General features: G+C 38.1%; 1 protein-coding gene across 14 annotated transcripts in view; it reads right to left on the bottom strand.

The window, feature by feature from the left end:
* Nucleotides 1-10,533, bottom strand: part of obsl1b (obscurin like cytoskeletal adaptor 1b) — a 33,762-nt gene extending 23,229 nt beyond the window's left edge. For 10 of the 14 annotated variants that reach the window (XM_081368112.1, XM_081368123.1, XM_081368120.1 and 7 more), the window contains exons 1-6: nucleotides 10,216-10,533; nucleotides 2,845-3,964; nucleotides 1,176-1,445; nucleotides 815-1,075; nucleotides 399-704; nucleotides 59-325 (exon numbers count right to left, since the gene is read on the bottom strand). In XM_081368112.1, the coding sequence (XP_081224238.1) occupies nucleotides 59-325; nucleotides 399-704; nucleotides 815-1,075; nucleotides 1,176-1,445; nucleotides 2,845-3,859 (2,119 nt within the window). In that variant the 5' untranslated portion in view covers nucleotides 3,860-3,964; nucleotides 10,216-10,533. Of the gene's footprint in view, nucleotides 1-58; nucleotides 326-398; nucleotides 705-814; nucleotides 1,076-1,175; nucleotides 1,446-2,844; nucleotides 3,965-10,171 lie in introns of all 14 variants that reach the window. The other 4 variants (XM_081368114.1, XM_081368116.1, XM_081368117.1 and 1 more) reach the window with 2 other exon arrangements.
* Nucleotides 10,534-18,401: the final 7,868 nt, after the last annotated feature.

Raw genomic sequence — 18,401 nt, 5'->3', positions numbered from 1 at the left:
ATTGTTAATATCCTCATAAATACATCTCGATGCAAGGAAATCAAAGTTAAGTGTTCACCTTGTATATACAAAGCAGCAGAATCTCGAATTCCGTAAGCAATGAAGGTGATCTCTGCTCCATTGTCTGTGTCTCGTACCCCACGAATGCGTAGGGACTGGTGTGTACGTGAACGTCTTATTGAGAAACGGTCATCGTCTTGAAGCTGATTTCCATTTAGAAACCAAGTGCCTATGACTGAGGCAGATAGCTCAATGGTAAAACAGGCATCCTGGCCCTCTGGTACTAAAGCATCTTGTAGAGGTGCTTGGATTCTGGCAACTGGAACTGAATAAAAGAATGAGATTTGTTAGTGTTTTCTTTATATGTATGTAATGGACAGCCTTATAAAGGAGCTTACCAAGGTGAACTGCTCGAGGGAACTCTACATTTCCACTCCTTCCATATTTGTTGACACTGCATATCCGAAATCTGTAGTCTGCCTCGCATGGAACACTGTCGCCAAGAATCTCCACTGAGGTTGCAGAGTCTGTAGTCAAACATTGCAGCCACTCTTGTGAGCCAACCTCTTGTCTCTCAATTATGTACCCTGAAGGTGGATTCTTTCGAGAGTCTTGTGCTGGAAACCAAGAAAGAAGAGCTGCATTCGCTCGTTCTGTGTTTATCTGTACCCCAATTGGACAGCTTGGTGGACAGTGCCTTGCCGCTGAAATTAGCACAAAAGAAGAAGAGGTTTGTTAAAAAAAATATATACATTTGGACATTCTGGAATACAAGTGTTTACATATTAATAATTCCAAAAAAAAGTTGTCATACCTTTCACCCGTAGCTGAGATGAAGTTTTTGATCTACCCACATAGAACATGACCAAACCAGAGTCTTGTGGTGTGGTGTTTACAAAGACCAAAATGTGTGTCCTTCCAAAAGATTTGAGAATGGTCTGATGGGTCTCCCTTAGCTCTGTTCCATCTTTGTACCAATGAATGTCCATTTCCTCGTCCTCCACCTCCACACAGAAGGCTGCATTTTCCCCCTCCAGGACATCAACTTTTCGTGGCAGCTTTCTTACTATAGTGCCTTCAAGAGAGTCACTTCAGTTATACAACTGCAAATGCTAATCAGATGAATTTGTTTTCCCAGACAGATGATGGCAAATAAATATAACTTTTTTGTTTACCTTTGACTGCTACCTCTGCAATGCTTCTACCCCCATCAGCCATCTCGCATAGATAAATCCCATCGTCATCAACTCCAATATCACGAATTGTCAGTCGACGCTTTGTCCCCCACTCTTCCATCCCATATTTGGCTCCAGGCTGTAGTCGTCTGTCTTCTAAGTACCATGTGATTGGAACAGAGTCCTCAGGAACTTCACACTCAAGAACAGCCAAGTCTCTCTCCCATACTTGCAAGTCATTGAGTGGCTGCTTAAATCGAACAGGTGGCTCTGTTACAAGAAGGAAAGGACCCAAAAAGGAGAGTTTTAAAAGTTTTCTTTATGTCAGTAATGGATAGATTTGCATTCCCTCAGAGATACATTGCATACAATACCTACCCCACTGACAATAACCAGCACATGTAGTGTTTTGGATACTGATTTGCTGGTGTCCCCAGCATACTTTTTAACAAGCTTAGCCAGCAAGACTTCCTTGATAGAACAGCTTCACCAGACAAACCATGCTGGTCGAAAAGTTTTTCTGGTGAACTGCATGTTAACCTTTTATAACAACACCAGCATACACTAGCCTCAATCAGCATGGATATTCATGCATGTGTAACCCCTCCGATTCTACACGCACCGCTCTGAGCGGGATTCAAACGGGTGTTTCCTTACTAGCTGGCTTCTGTTACACATGGAAATTCAATGTAATCTAGTTGATACTGCTGTTCTTTGTCCAGTAGTGGCTTTGAGATAATCTGTAATCATCTGTAATCAGTAATGATGTTGCTTTTGTATTATTATACTATTATATTTTGGAAAGTACTGTTTGTACTGTATTTTTGTCTATTTTTTCAATTTAAAATATAAAAAAAATTCTTGAAACACAAATTTATTTGAGAATCAACCCTGCTTAAAGATATTTAGACTAGTTTTCAGAGAATGTATCTTTAATTGCAGGGTATTTGGTGGTGTACAATGATTTTTAAGTATAAACAAGTTTTTAAAAAATCTGCCAGTGCAGTAAGGCCCACATTCAAGAAAACATTTATGAAAACTTATTAATAAAAGTCTTAAAATCCCATTAAGTTATTTTTTGTGGTGTATCTAGCTTTTTTTTTAAGGTTATAGCGTGACACCACATCCTTGACATTATTGATGTATTTTTTTGTCTTGTTCGTGCTTGCTTTATTAGTCATACCTTCAATTTAGCCTTGGTGACTCGAAACCCTTTTGAGCTTTATGGTGTTGCCTGGCTCTGATACAATATAGTCATGCAAAGCAATCGGTTTTGACTGTTTGATGGTCCATGTGAGAAATATGAGCTTGCCTCCAGAGATTTCTATCACATGTGTGGGCCTCAGGCCTTTCAAAGCTTAAGTGATTTTGCAGATATAGGACTGGGTGGAATCTATTTCATGTTAATGAGTTTGGCCTGGTCAGGTAATTTTAAAGCTCCCTTGATGCATTTCCTACAACTGAATCATCATAAAATTTACTGTTGATTAAGGAACCAAATGCTTGACACAACAGTTGGCAACTGGCTTATTAATTGTACAGGCCATTTAAAGTGTATGCCAAACTAATATATACTGTATAATGTTATAGATCAGTTGGTAAAACCATAAAATTGTATTGAATTTGTTTTGTACTGTATTTATCGTATTCCAAATGAGGTGACTCTTACCTTTGACAATAAGGTGTACAGCACTCAGGGTTTGGCCTGCAGTGTTTGAAGCAGAACAGACATAAACTCCATTGTCCTGTTGTTTGCAGTAGAGAACTTTAAGTGTGAAGTAACCCTCTCTGTCTTCATACAGGAGATACCGTCTCCCAGACAAGATAAGTCTCCCATCTTTCCTCCATAATATTTCTGGTTTTGGCTTCCCAGTTACATAGCAACGAAACTTTGCATGTTTCCCTTCTGTCACTGCAAACATTTTCACTTTGGCTGAGTTTGGTAGTGGGTCATTTTTCAGCCTTGTTGCAACTTGCCTACCACTTCTCTGTTTTCCCTGATGTGCTTTCCAGTGGCCATTAGTGTATCCATTACGGTTCCCTTCATCTTCGTGTCCTGGTCCTGCATCCACCAACAGCACAGCCCCTGCCAGACTCTCTCCAAATTCATTCCTGGCCTTACACGTGTACACCCCTCCGTCTGGTGCTCTTGTTTTGAAAATCTTTAGCTGGAACCACCCTCCATCCTGATAACTGATGGTGAAATGTGTGCTCTCAAAGATCTCATTCAACTTCTTGCCATCCTTCTCCCACATCACTTCTGGTCGAGGGTTTCCCCATAGCTTACAGGAGAACATTGCATCCTCTCCTCGTCCAACCCTAGTCGAAAGGGGCTTGATGAGGAAGCGCGGCTTGTTTTCCTCCCGAAATTCCATCTCCTGTGCTTCGCCTTCTACTTTCAAAGTGGCTGCTGCGTACGTCTCTCCAATGCAGTTCTTGGCCTTACAGATGTATTGTCCACTGTCCTCCATTGTCACAGAAGTTATGATAAGGTTGTAGACATTGCCATCCTCAAACACCCGGTATCTGCCCTCTGGGTGAATCTTCTCATTGTTTCTCTCCCATATAACTGCTGGTCTGGGATCCCCACTGATCTGGCATTTCAGAACGGCATCTGTGCCACTCTGTACAACCACAGGACGAGGGTAGGCCAGGAACCGTGGCGCTCCACCAAACACATCCATCCCTGCTCACTTGCCAACCTCCACTCAGAGGGACAGGCTACAGGCATTCAGTCTCTTTATTACTCTAAAAGAATTTTGTTGTCCAGCCGTTTATAAAGTAAGACTCTAAATCATAACACACAAAAAAATACACTTAATATATGATTTGATGATAACCAGCCATTTCATACATGTATAGAATACTATGTATATGTAAATACCAGGGTTGTGCACCATTCAAAATTCCAGTTCAGATCCTGAATTTGAATTGAGGTAGCAAACTGTATTGAATTTGAATATAATGAAGAGCAATTATAATGAATTTTTTAACTTGTTTTAAATTTGTGTAAGACTATTTTAAAAGCATTAAAATGTGAAGTTTATAGGCCTTAGACATGTAGATGTAGTTAGATGTAGTGAATTTTTACATTTGAATTCCACTAAACCCTGGTAAATACAGTCTTATCGAATAACAACAGTCTAGAGGCAGGGCTGGACTGGGACAGAAAATCGGCCCTGGCATTTTGGCCCAGACTGGCCCACTACATATGACCATAAACACCACCCATCTTTGCACGCCCTTGAATATGTTTTTGTTCAACTCCTATTCATTAAAACCACTAATGCCATGTAATGAGTGAGTAGGAACGAGTTAACAGATGAAATAAGTACAAAATTGTAATTTATTAATACAACTGAACTATACTCCACAGTGATGCATCCAAAAAACAAGCTATCAGCTGCATTGGCATAGCAATACCAGTGTTTCCCACAGGATCTTGGTAAAACTGTGGTGGGTGGACCTCTGTCCCTCTAGGGAGGTTCGGGGCATGCCCCCCCTAAGAAAATTTTGTGCATTTTAATGTTAAATTCATTAATCTGGTGCAGTTTGAGAGTTCAAAATTAAAAAGCTCCAACCCATATTAAGTGTGCAAATTAAACAAAAAAAAAATCATACCTCTTTTAGTAACAGTGTCTGTCTATATTACACTACTACATAATAATAGTTATAATATTAATGCAATGACAGTAATAGCCATATATTGCAAAAAAAATGCACTGAAAAATAAAGAAAACTTTCATAATTAGTTTTGTACTAATTTCTAAACTTGAAAGAGATAAGCAAATGATCTTTTATTTTGACGGAAACTGCATCAAGCTTTTATTTTGGCGGAAAACATGGATAAAAACACGTCTCATTAAAGTTCTAGTAAATTTCTGTAATCGTCAACAATGCAGATGTGGAAATAATGCGTAACTGGGTATGGGTTCCTACACTCATAGCCAAAGTGTTTTGAGTAGTTCTGCTAACCGCGGACTCTACACTTTCTCATCTCTCTCCTGATCCTCCTCATCAGCCACTGGAGCTGATTAAGGTCCTGCTGCTGCGGAAAACATATATTTTGACACATTTTACAGCGTCTGCTTGAAGGGCCTTTATCTATTTTTCACGCTATTTCTCTGTACATTCATTGCGTTTCTTCTCCATCTCTCAGACTATTTTGACAGATACACAATTGACACTGCACGCTCACTCAAAGCCCAAAGGGGGAGGTGTTTAAAGATGTGATTGGGCCAGCCCAGTGTCAAGAAATCAATCAAGAAAACAACCAATGGGCCGCTGATCTACGGGTTTCATGGGCCGGTCTGTCAGTGGGAAAAAAAACTAACGCTTACTTTTTTTTTACCAATGCATTACACCGGCACTAACCCAGCGCCGTCAATTAAACAAAACAAAACGAATGGGCCGCCGATGTACAAGTTTTATGGGCCGTTAAAAGAAAAAAAAAAAAAAGTATGAGATTTATCGGCCCAAAAAGCACGTCGGCCCACCGGGCACCCGGTATGCCAGATTACCAGTCCAGCCCTGTCTAGAGGCCAGGCAGGGATTAAAGTTCTCCGTCGCTACGACGGATTTCCGTTAATTGCAGCAAGTCCATGACGGATTTCCGTCATTGCGGGTTCCAGTCTGTCCTTAAAGTCTTAAATTCACTTTTCATAATTTTAAGGCCGTAAATAGGCTTTCATTTCTCAAATAGTGTAATAAATGTCTTAATTTTAGTTTGAATAGGTCTTAAATTAAGGAAAGACGAGGTGTATTCACCCTGCTGAGGGGGATGTGATCAAAGCCTGGAGTGGAGCAAAAGCACGTTCCTCTCTCCACTCTAAGCACTCTGTAATCACTTCGCTCATAGTCCACTCCGGGTTTTCAATTACCGCTCACGGAAAGTGCATGTCAGGCTACAGCTGAGCGCTGAGGTAGAACTATATTTCAGTGACACACTTATAATGCAGGTAGAGCTGGGCGATATCGATATAAAAAATATATCGATATATTTTTTAAATGCGATATGGAATTAGACCATATCACATCGATATAGTTCAAATTTGCGCTGTGATCCTTGCTCCCCGCGCCTCCGCTCCTCCTTTTCCACACTGCGTGCGTGTTTAGAGCATGTTATGTTAAGAGAGGCGAATCATGACTACTTCAGAAAACCCAGCACAATAGGAACTACCAGGCAGGCAGTGACATAAGTGTACGCTGAAATAAAGTTTTTCACCTCAGAAAAACGGACTTTCTTGTCCTGTCAGTCGTTATATCCTGTTCTCGTAGCGCACACTCAATTGCACGCGCAAATTCAGCGGCGCGCGCTGTATTGCTTCACTGATCAAGTGCAAAAGAAACTACGAGCATGCAACGCCGTTACGTTGTAAATTACACGAAATAAAAGTAATGCAGGTATGATTCTCATTCTATTCACCATTTCCATGTTTCATTAACAGTTATTGTTAATATTGTGTATTCACCATGGTAACTGTCGTTTCCAAATAACCCCAAAATGCCACTATTTTTCTTTGTGTTATTTTTTATATTTTTAAATGACTGTAGTGGCTCATACCAACATTGTATTAACAAAAACTAGTTTGGGACTGCTATTTAATAGCTTTAGCCTAGGCCTAATGTTTACAGTGCTATGCATAAGTTTAGACACCCATACTACAGTTGACTAAAAAGAGGAATAAAAAATCATCTTTTGGAAACTGAACTTAATGCCTTAATTTGAAAAATTAGGAAAAATCCAACCTTAAAGGACACCAATTTTCTTTGTGAATAAATAATGTATCGTAAATAAATAAATGTTCTTCCTTAAAATACAGGGTGCTTAAGTTTGGACACCCCTATGTTAAATTCCCATAGAGGCAGGCAGATTTTTAATTTTAAAGGCCAGTTACTTCATGGATCCAGGATACTATGCATCCTGATAAAGTTCCCTTGGCCTTTGGAATTAAAATAGCCCCACATCATCACATAGCCTTCACCATAGATTGGCATGGTTGTATTTCAGTTAGCCTAATAGCTGGTTTGATTTGCATTGAGAGATGATCTTATGGAAAGTATCTCTAGGTGTGGTGAAGGCTATGTGATGATGTGGGGCTATTTTAATTCCAAAAGCCAAGGGAACTTTATCAGGATTCATAGTATCCTAAAAAAAAAAATAAAAAAAATACTTAAAAATAAAAATCTGCCTGCCTCTATGGGAATTTAACATAGGGGTGTCCAAACTTATGCACCCTGTATTTTAAGGAAGAACATTTATTTATTTACGATACATTATTCATTCACAAAGAAAATTGGTGTCCTTAAAGGTTGGATTTTTCCTAATTTTTTTAATTAAGGCATTAAAGGTATAGCGGAGGATCTTTTTACTTCCGGGTGGATACCCTATACTATTGGTCCTCCTAATTGTCAATCATTCTGGTGAATCAATCAAACTTTTCAAAAAGTGGAGAGGGCGGGACTTATCTAAAATTCGGAAAGATCCTCCGCTATACCTTTAAGTTCAGTTTCCAAAAGATGATTTTTTATTCCTCTTTTTAGTCAACTTTAGCATGGGTGTCTAAACTTATGCATAGCACTGTATTTATTAGTACTAGTCTTTACTATTAGTCATATTCTTACAATTTATGTTAAGTAAAGGGGAAAAGTAACTTACTTGTGTGTTAACAAATTTTGTGTAAACGTGTTATAATTTGCATATATATATATATATATATATATATATATATATATATATATAGCTTTTAAAATACGCCTACTGGCAATATTAAAGCGGTTTAAAACGTCTCCCCTTAAAACGCTATTGGTCTCGACTATTTAAAAAGTTAAAGGAATATGACTTGGCCTAAAAAAAAAATTTCAGTCAGAAGAATTTTTTTCACTTTAATCCCTGAGGCCACCAATACCTAAATAGTCAGTCAAACATAAAATCATTTGATGTAATTAATTTAGTAAATCTGCAGAACTTGTATTTCAGCAATTTTCATGTTAGTTTGTTAATTGTATAATGCTGCCTTAAACTGCTCCTGGGAAGCTTTGTATCTAATAAATTACTTGTCTAAATCAAACTTTTACTGTATGTTAAGCTCTGTTGTATATAACAAATTCATTTTATTGAAATAGAATTAATTTTACTGCTCTGTTAATGCAGAGTTGCTTCTTACCATCGTGATCGTGGACACACCTCTTCCAACGTCAACTCATTACAGGTAAATATAAGTTGTTTGATATTATATAAAGGTCATAATTATTATATTTTTAAAGCAAAATTACAATTGAATTAATTTACTTTTTGCCATCATTTACAAAAGTAATATAGTTCACTGTTGGTTAAAACTTTCAACAAGGAACACCTGACTTGACCTGTCATAGCAATAATTGTCTGTTAACAGTATTTTTTCTCTCATATCTTCTCATAAAAAGAGAAAAATTAATAACCAAACTTTTCATGTCCCAATAATTTGGAAGACTGCATTAGCTATTTCTCAAATCTTCAACAATCTACTGAAGTATACAGACTGATTAAAAACTAATTGTTGAGTTTGGGTGTTGGTATGTGCACTAGTGCGATTTGATAGTGTGGGCTCTCCCCCGAGAGCAAGGATACTATTACACTAGAGTACTTGATGCCCAGAACTTTCTTAGAAATTATGCCTTGTGTGAGAAGAGCGCTAGAGGTGTACTGTCTTTTGGCCCTATTGCAACAGCGGCCACAACACATAACTAACACAGCTGGTGCTGTATTTCAATGGGAAAGTGCTTTATATAGTCTGCCCTAAATAAAGACCTGCGAGAGGGCATGTGTCAGGTATCACAAAGCACACCACAGAACATGCGTGCACATACAACACAGGTCTCACACACTCAAGCAGGACACACCCCATGGGGACCTCTCAGTCAAAATATGCTATGCCTCTCACGCCCCTTTTAGCAAATGCAGTTACGAATTTAGCTGTTAAATGTCATTGTCAAAATTAGTTTGTTTGTCATTCGTTTCAGGAAAGAAACACTTGCTCTGTACTATTAAGTGATATCTTCCTCTGAAAATATCTGCTGCATATGAAGTAATCCAGACCATGTTGGTTTAATATGCCCTCATGATTGATTTTTTTTTAATGTGTGGCTTCTCAGTTTCAATCATGCTGCAAGTTTGGCCTCTGGGGTGAACAGGGAGATGTTTATTCGCTAGGGCTGGTTTATCTGTTTTAGGATGGCATAGCGCATGAATCGCTTGTCTTGGGAATCTATGACGCACAACTAACTTCAGGAAAACGATCTGGTTATAAGTATCCTCCTCAGAACCTTAAACATCTGCTAGTTATTCATCATGCTACACTTATAAGTTTGCTACGCTACAAACAAGACAACAAAACATGATATATGTAACACATAAACTACTGGTAACACTTTATTTTGATGGTCCCTTTTGAACATTATGTTGACTATAAGTAACATTGCATGCCAGCTAACTCCCATTAGAGTATTAGTCTGCTTAATTTCTGATAACACTTTATTGTGATGGTCCTCCAACAGACATTCTACTGACTATAAGTAACTTTGCAACTACATATCAACTTATTCTAACCCTACCAGTCTACCAATACTTTACTAACACTCTAATGAGAGTTAGTACACATGTAGGTGCAACATTACTTATAGTCAACAGAATGTGTTAAAGGGACCATCAAAATAAAGTGAAACCAAACTACCTTATAAGAATCTCCCTTTAATTGAAGAGCTTTAAACACTAATTCTATTAGTATACTGCATACTGTATATTTTCTTAAGAAAACAGGTGTTCAGATGTTCCACAATGTAATCAACATTGAAGAACACATATCAAAAAGAAAGGAAAAGCAGGTACTCTTATTACAGGTATCTCCAGCTGTTAAAGGTTTAAATGTATAACATCAACAATCTAGATCAGGAATTTCCCCTAGGACTTTAAAAGGAGAGTAACCTCCTGTTTGTGCTCCTAATTTAATTAGACTGACCTTTGACCTCAGGGAAACTGCACTTTGTGACATTAACATCCTACCTCTCTTCAGTCCTCAGAGACAAATGTCAATATACATTCCGCGGCAACCAGCTTCTCCTGCTTCACTGGCCCTCACTTCCAGCTCTAGTTTTTTTTTAAGTTTTTTTTTTTGTTACAGAATAATCCTTTTCCACTTCGGTAAGTTTGCTGCGGTATGTTCTCCTCATTAACATCTAGTCAGTGTCACCTGCCCATTTTGCCAAGGCTTTTAAGTGCCCCTTTTAAGAAGGTTTTAGCTTTAACAGACAGCTTTCCTTTGAACACTCCAGCAGTCCCACGATCTCTGTGGCGTTTAGTCCTGAGACACCCCTAGTGTTATTGTTCGTAGAAGACTGTTAAATGCTTTTGCAGCTGCTGCTGTCCCCTAAAAATACTGGCAGCCTCGATGACAGCAGTGAAGATAAGTCAGGCTCTCCATTCACTTGCTCGCAGTGGCTAAAGATAGGTTGGATTGCTCGTCCTGGGCAGATTGCTTGACTTACTTGAGACCTTGCAATAAAATCTAAGAAGAAGGGCAGCAGCCTTCTGACCTCCTGAAAACTTTCAGCATTTAGTAGAATGTTCAGAACCTTTTGTTTATGGCAGCAGTGTCAGCGTAGTCACCTGAAGGCATTCAGAAACCGTAGAGGATTCCTGGTAATGGTCATAATTTTATGGGATCTGTCATCAGCCTTAGTAGATATGTAGCCCTGCAAATGATTTATACAAGTATGCCGATCACACGTACTCTGTTTAAAAACAACGACAACAACATATGATGTAAATGGCGTTGTGTCTGCTGTCAGCTGTGATCTGACACTACTGACATAGCCGATGGTGTTATTTTGAAATGCATTATGCATTTCATTGTCAGAGAAGGTACAGCAAAGTGTCCTTAATTAAGCTCAGCAACTGTGAAATGCCTCTGCGGAAAACATCTAAAAACGAAGCGTTCAAAGCAAAGATCCAGAGGGGTGCTGCGTGCACGTGTGATAAGGCTTATGAATGTGTGAGGGTGAACACAGAGAGCAGTGACCCCTCAGCTGTTTAGAGTCTCACGTCTCACAGGCTCAATGCTGTCTCCTCTGATTTCAGCCATTGGAAGTAATCTGATCTTACCCTGAACCCTGAAACCAGCATCCTGGCAATGAAACGGTTTGTTCAAGCCACTTTGTGAAAACCTGCAGGGATTAGCGGTCCTGTTTTTCAAAACTTCTAAATTCCCCTAGCTGCTAAAGAAGATATTAGCAAGTGCATCGTTTCTTTGTGTTGAACCCATGTTGCAATAAGGACTCTGCTAAAGGAATAATTGTAAAAACAACACTGAGAGTCTGTTAATATTTATGGTTTGCTGATAAAGACCCAGTGAAAGAGCATGTTCGTTCAAAACCGGAAGTTTGGGTAAAAGCTAATACCGTATAGTAATATGATTTGCTGCAAAATGTAGGTGTATGAGGGGGAAAGAGTAAGACATTCTCATTCTTTAGACATGAATATGTGGTCTGTTTTTTTGAAGAAAACATGGGTAACACTATTTTACAGTGTCCGTGTTACGTATGTTACATTTACTTACCATAATAGTAATAACAGTAAATTATGCATAATTACATTCAACTAACCCTCAACCAAATCCTAATCCTACCCTAACCCTTTAGTAAGTACATGTAGTTACTTAATATTACTCAGTACTTCAATATATAATTACACTGTAACAATGACACCTTAAAATAAAGTGTAACCAACAAATGCATTTGCTTACAGGTATGAGTCTGGAAATGTCCCGTTCAAACAACAAGTCAAGCCCATATTCTATTACCAGTAACCACAGCAACAGTGACCAAAGTCAAATAAAAAATGGCGATGTCCATGAAAGTGAAAAGTCTGATTATTATTGATATGACAAGAGTCCAATCGAATCCGTCAAATCTTCATTAACTAACAGCAGCTTTTATATCTGGAGCATTTGTGTTGCGCGTAGAACCCGAACCCAAAACTGATGGTGCAGCTCTGTTGGAGGACAGTGACTGTTACCTAAAACCTTCAGTTGACACACAGTTCATATATACGTTGCTGTAAGTTACATAAAGCGAATCTGAAAGTGCAAATCTGGAGAGCACAAAATGGCTTGCTCCCTCCCTCTGCTGGCGGGATAACAGCTGTCATTATCCAGTTATCTTATTTTAGATGCCGTTTTTAAACAATTTTGTCTGAAACCTTTTCATTTTACCTCATGATTCTACCAAAATAATAAAATATGAATCTGCCTATGATGTTTCTTTCCCATAATTATCAGAGTAATCTGTTTGCTGGTTATCAAACTGAGCTGAAATTGTCACAAAGTTCATGTGTATCTGAGTAGAGGTAGTCTAATTTAGGAAAGTGTCGTCATTGCTTTATAAGCGTCTTTCTTCTGACTGGCTCAGACATGTTGTAAGATCTTGGCTGCTTGCCTGCCAGAACTATCCAAATGTATTTCTAGCCATTTGTTTACAAAGGTGGCCACTGGTCCGACAAGTGATATCTCCTTTTCTTAAAAAACATTGGTTTATCTGTGGTAACCAAGCATATAATAGATAGAGGCACACACAGAGATAAAGAAATGTCAAAAAGTGTAAAACATTTCAACTCACAATGTTGTAAATGGTTTAAATCTGAGCTCCCCCAAAGAGGGAATGGCAGTAAACAATTACCCATGAATACTGGACATTTATATACATTATTGAGCATATATATATATATATATATATATATATATATATATATATATATATATATATATATATATATATATATATATCACGTCCCGATTCGGAACCCAGCCAGACCCAGAGCAAAATTCGACCCAAACGACCGTGGAGAAGTCACGAGAGCCCCCTGCAGATCGAGCAAAACCACCGGCCATGACGAATGAGCAGAGCCCGAGGATAAGAGGCCAGATCTTGCCATCGTCCAAAAAGTGGAGTCTCAGTGTGAATCTGACTAGGGGTGTGAGTTCATAATACCAGGGATCGAGGGAACGAAACGTAAGGACTGGCTGATGGATTTTTATGGAGACTTGTCGGTTCCCACCCTATCCCACCCGGTACCTGAATCCTTTGTGGACCATGAGAATTGTCTGGACAATATTCTGCTAGTTTGTTTGGAAGAACCACTGTTTTTGGACTGGGAGCTTTTATTTTCATTGAATAAATGAAACTCATCACCCCAGTCCTCGGGTGCTCTGGCTCGTGACACACACACACACACACACACACACACACACACACACACACACACACACACACACACACACACACACACACACACACACACACACACACACACACACACACACACACACACACTTACATATATATATACATGCACACATGTGTGTCTTTTGTGTGCCCCCCCCCTCCCCCCAAGTTAGTGTACTTTGGAAACCACAGTGTTATTGAAGAACAAGACAAAAACAAAGAAAAATAAAGATATCAAGATAAATATTACTTATGAACATAAGTATGATTACTTTTTCATTGTATCAAAAATTGTGAAAATATTATTATATCAAATATTAGTATATCAAATAGTAATAAAATAAGTCAGCCATTTTATTCGAAAACATTATTGAAGAATAAATATTTTTTTAATGTGGTGTAAATGCCATTGGCTTAAATAATCACAAAAATGTGTTAGTGTAGAAATTAAATGAATATGTGAAGTGTTTCTTTTCTAAAAGTATTGTTTGCCCCGGTATGAAATGACACAATATGCAGTGGGCTGGTTTTAATTGGAGTAAATGATCTGATTTTAGACTCTTTTTAAGTTTCATGGGCTGGAATAAGCTGAAAAACTACTGAACCTAAAGCACAGATAGTTTCCCCAGGCTTCAAATACTTTCTCAGATTGCCTCCTGAAACATGAATGGACATGAATGATGAATGTGTATGGCAGCACATCTTTAGCAGAGGATTCTCAAGGGATGTCAGAATACCAAGAAACTGTATGATTATTTGTGAAACTATGCATGTCTCTCTCATTCTTTGCACTTCTGTGTTACAGGTGAACAGGTCTGACTTTTACATTGTTCATCGCGGAGATCTCTTCTCTCTCTGAGAAGGTCTGTTAATGTGGTTGTTTCTTTTGCTGTCACTTCAGTTGGTTTATGCATTTCAGACAATGGTGAGTTAACAAAACATACGGCCTGTCTCCTGACGTGACAGTGTTTACCTGTGTATCACTAAGTCAGAGTGACGGAAACCTGGCGTGACCTCTCAGTTTCCATAGGTGCAAAGCTATTTGTTTTTCCTACATCAACCTCACTTTTTCCTCATGATTTAAAATTGAGCCTGGCAAGTCTATTCCTATACAACCTCACTGATTTACAGCAGAGCCACGCTATCATTTAATATTACTGCCTCTGTAAATTCTAAAATTAATCCTGTTCTTCTGCTGTGTTGAAAGAAAACCGGCAGGTGATGCATTTATATCAGACAAGTTCATGGTCCTGGAAATGGCTACGAATTAATTCACACAAGGTTGTTTAGAATGCTGCCTGGATGCTAAAGGTCTGTAGTACACTGTCTCTACTTGCTTGTTTTGTGTGTGTGTGTGTGTGTGTGTATGTCTGTGTGTGTGTGTGTGTGTGTGTGTATGTCTGTGTGTGTGTGTGTGTGTGTGTGTGTGTGTGTGTGTGTGTGTGTGTGCGTGCGTGCGTGCGTGCGTGCGTGTGTGTGTGTGTGTTTGCCAGGAAACATTTCAGCTGGAAGGTTGTCTGACTGAGCTGACTCATTACGAACTGTCTGCCTTATTTGTTTAAACATGTTCACAATTAAAGCACAGACTGTTTAATCTGAATAAAGTCTAATGCTTTAATGCACTGTGGATAAAGTAGGCCAGTTTGTTCACAAATGAAGAATTGATATTCCTGCAATTCTTTCGGCAACCACTGTGTGGTGACAAAGAATCAGAGAATCTATGCATACTTGTCAGACTTGAAGTCCTTGCATACTTGCATTGACTTCTATTCTTTCATTTTATTCTAATTTCACTGTTGGTTGTTGATCTATCTATCTATCTATCTATCTATCTATCTATCTATCTATCTATCTATCTATTGGATGAGAGCTGAACTGAGCTGGATGATGACATCACTGTTTTCTGCAGAGCTGTTTATAGCTGAATTGAACTAATTTCAAAATTGTTGATCTTTCCACGAACTTCAGCTGAACAATGACATTACTGTCTTTTTAGAGCTGCTTTACTGCAGCAGAATTGAATTCTGCTTGCATAATTGATCATTATTTTCCTGTTTATCACTTTAAAGCTGCTTTGAAACAATCTGTATTGTATTTTAAGAATAATCGTTATATGAATAAATGTGACTTAACTTGACTTATTTGTTTTTAGTCTAGGTGCCAATGGCTTCCACCCTCAGAGATGGAAAATGACCTCAATGGAAGGTGTCAGGAATGTTGATGGCCTTGTGAGACCTGGACAGCACTAACTACTTGCCTCCAGGCACAAGAGTTGAGGTATACAGGGTGGTAGCTGAAGGTATGCTGGCCTACATGTGTGAACAAGGCAGTCAGCAGGAGCACCTGGAACCGAATTATGCAGATTCCAATCAGGTGCTTCCATCGAGAGTGTACTTGATCTTTTGTCCTGTTTTCTGTTGAATTTTTTGTTGAAATCACAATAATTCTCTATTTCTCTTTTGAGTTCTAGTTTTGTGCCTCACAAGCGTTTTCCGTTTTTAGTGTTGTTGCTCACTCTGAAAATGGTTTGCGATTCTTTTCAGCTACCCATTGGCATGATATGATAAAGTGACAAGTAATAAATACTCCCAAGTAATGTCAGGTCGGCCCTCAAGTAAAAACCGACATGACATTCAATTGCTTTGTTGCTATTACAGTGGCGTTGTGCTGAGTTGCCCTAACCAAAGTTAAATTTGTCCCAAAATCTCACTATATATTAAACATAAAATAGGCTCTTTTTGGCTGTAAATGATCTGACGTTGTGCTTGCTAAATACTTGGTGTTTTTCCTGGTTAGTGACAATAGCTGAAGAGCAGGTGGTGTTAATTGATAAATAGCCTATAGGTCTTTATTTTCTGTCATCTTTCTATATTTAATCAGAGAGAAGAACGAAACCAAACAGAAGGTGGGATTGTGAAAGCCAAACTCAAGTTTATTTCTAAATGTATAATTATTAATTCATTTACACATAATTTAATAATAATAACACCTGCACAATCTTGTTCTTGAGGCACAATGTAGTTCTTGTTTCAGAATCTTTGGCATTATGTTAATACCCAAAAAGAGTCAAGTTAATGAGAGAGTTTTTGGAGACCTTTGTCACACAATAAACAGCGGGAAGCTGTATTTGTGCTTATCTCATCTGAGCTTCTAGCAGCTACTAGATTTATACACCTTACCCAACCTGGGGCAAGAGGCCCCTCGTCCAGATTCCATAATCAGATAACAGGATTCTTTCATGCGTGACATTGTTAGCCATTGCCTCACCCAAATAGCTAAAAGTGTGGCCTAGATCCATAGTTTGAGACACAAAATTCTCATGCAGATATAAATGTACTAAAAATGCAGAGAGAAATATTTGAAGACTAATTACACTGCTCTCTTTTCAATTCTGATTGGTCAGTATTTTAATTGATTATTTTGTGAAATTACCATTCGTTTAATGGACCACAATCCCAGCCAACTGACTTCATATGAAGCTGTGCTAGTCTCTCATATCACTCCGCCGTCTCTTTCTTTTCATATAACTTCAACTCATATTCGTACTTCATCTCCATTTATTCATTTATTTGGGAAGTACTTGTGTAATAAGATGAAATAATGTACCATAGCTTTGCATCAGGTTTATTATGCGATAATGCCTGGCTGAATGTACACCTTTTGAAAGTTTCTTATTCTCAGCAAGGTTGCATTTACTTGATTTTATTGATTTTTGATTTGATTTATTGGTTTATTTAAAAGGGGACAGTGCAATTTCATAAAACACATGAACAAACATGGTTAAAAAAGCCAGAATTAGCCAAAAGGCTATTAAATACAGCCAAAAATCAAAAATACAGTAGAACAGTAATATTGTGAAATATTATTACAATTTAAATGATCTGTTTTCTACTTTAATATATTTTAAAAATGTGTTTAATTCCTGTGATGCAAAGTTAAATTTTCAGGATCATTGCTCCATTCTTCAGTGTCACATGATCCTTCAGAAATCATTCTAATATGCTGATTTGTTGCTCAAGAAACATTTCTTATTGTTATCAATGTTGAAAACAGTTGTGCTGCTTAATATTTTTTGTGAAAACTGATACATTTTTTCAGGATTCTTTGATGAATGGACAGTTCAGAAGAACAGCGTTAATTGAAATTTACATAGTTACAAAAAAAGTATTTTCTGTCACATTTGATCAGTTTAATTCATCTAAAATAAAATCAAAATTCTGAACATTCTGAACATTGTCCTGAGGGATTTTCTGCCAATACTACATGAACACACATTGCTAAAAGTTATGTCGAACAAAAAAAGCAGCTTTCAAACAATTTGGCCCATTGTTCTGCGTCAAGTCCTAACTGTGGAAAAACACCACCGATCCGAATTCCTTGAGAATAAAGCAGCCTACACAGATCAGTCATCAGCTCCAATGTCATATTAGTGGAATTTGAATCACTATTCTAAAAGTTAAAATATGAAATCCACTCTTGACAGAAAAAAAATCCACAACTAGACCAGACACATTCATCTCCAAACAGAGCAGTGTTTGATTGACGTTCACAAATAGAATGGATTCAAAGGCTCTATATGAAACAGAACTGCAGATTATTTCAGCACAACAGCAGCACATTATAAATCAAGAGGGAAATGATAGGAGCTAGCTGGAGGACATGGATGAGCACAATGAAGCACTTTTTTGAGCAAAAGAGACATTCAGTCAGGCAGAAATCAACTGCAATGTGGCAGTTGTTGTCTCAACAACTATTGGACAAGTGGAACAAATTATCTTAGAAGATCCTGTTTGGTCTTTGATGCACAATAGTTTGCTGTAATCACATTTATGCCCTATTTGAGTGTGTGAAGTTCCTTTTATTTAGTCTGGAAACACATTTAGGCCTGTGTGTTGTGTAGCTCATTTAAGTTGAGATAGTTTGTTTTTTGTTGATCTCCTCTCTTGATACATGATCCTTCAACATTGAAAA

Source organism: Scardinius erythrophthalmus (genome assembly GCF_964197995.2).
Source record: "Scardinius erythrophthalmus genome assembly, chromosome: 6".
Classification (NCBI taxonomy): Eukaryota; Metazoa; Chordata; class Actinopteri; order Cypriniformes; family Leuciscidae; genus Scardinius; species Scardinius erythrophthalmus.
Note: the sequence above shows the minus strand (reverse complement) of the source record. Positions and strands in the feature narration are given on the sequence as shown.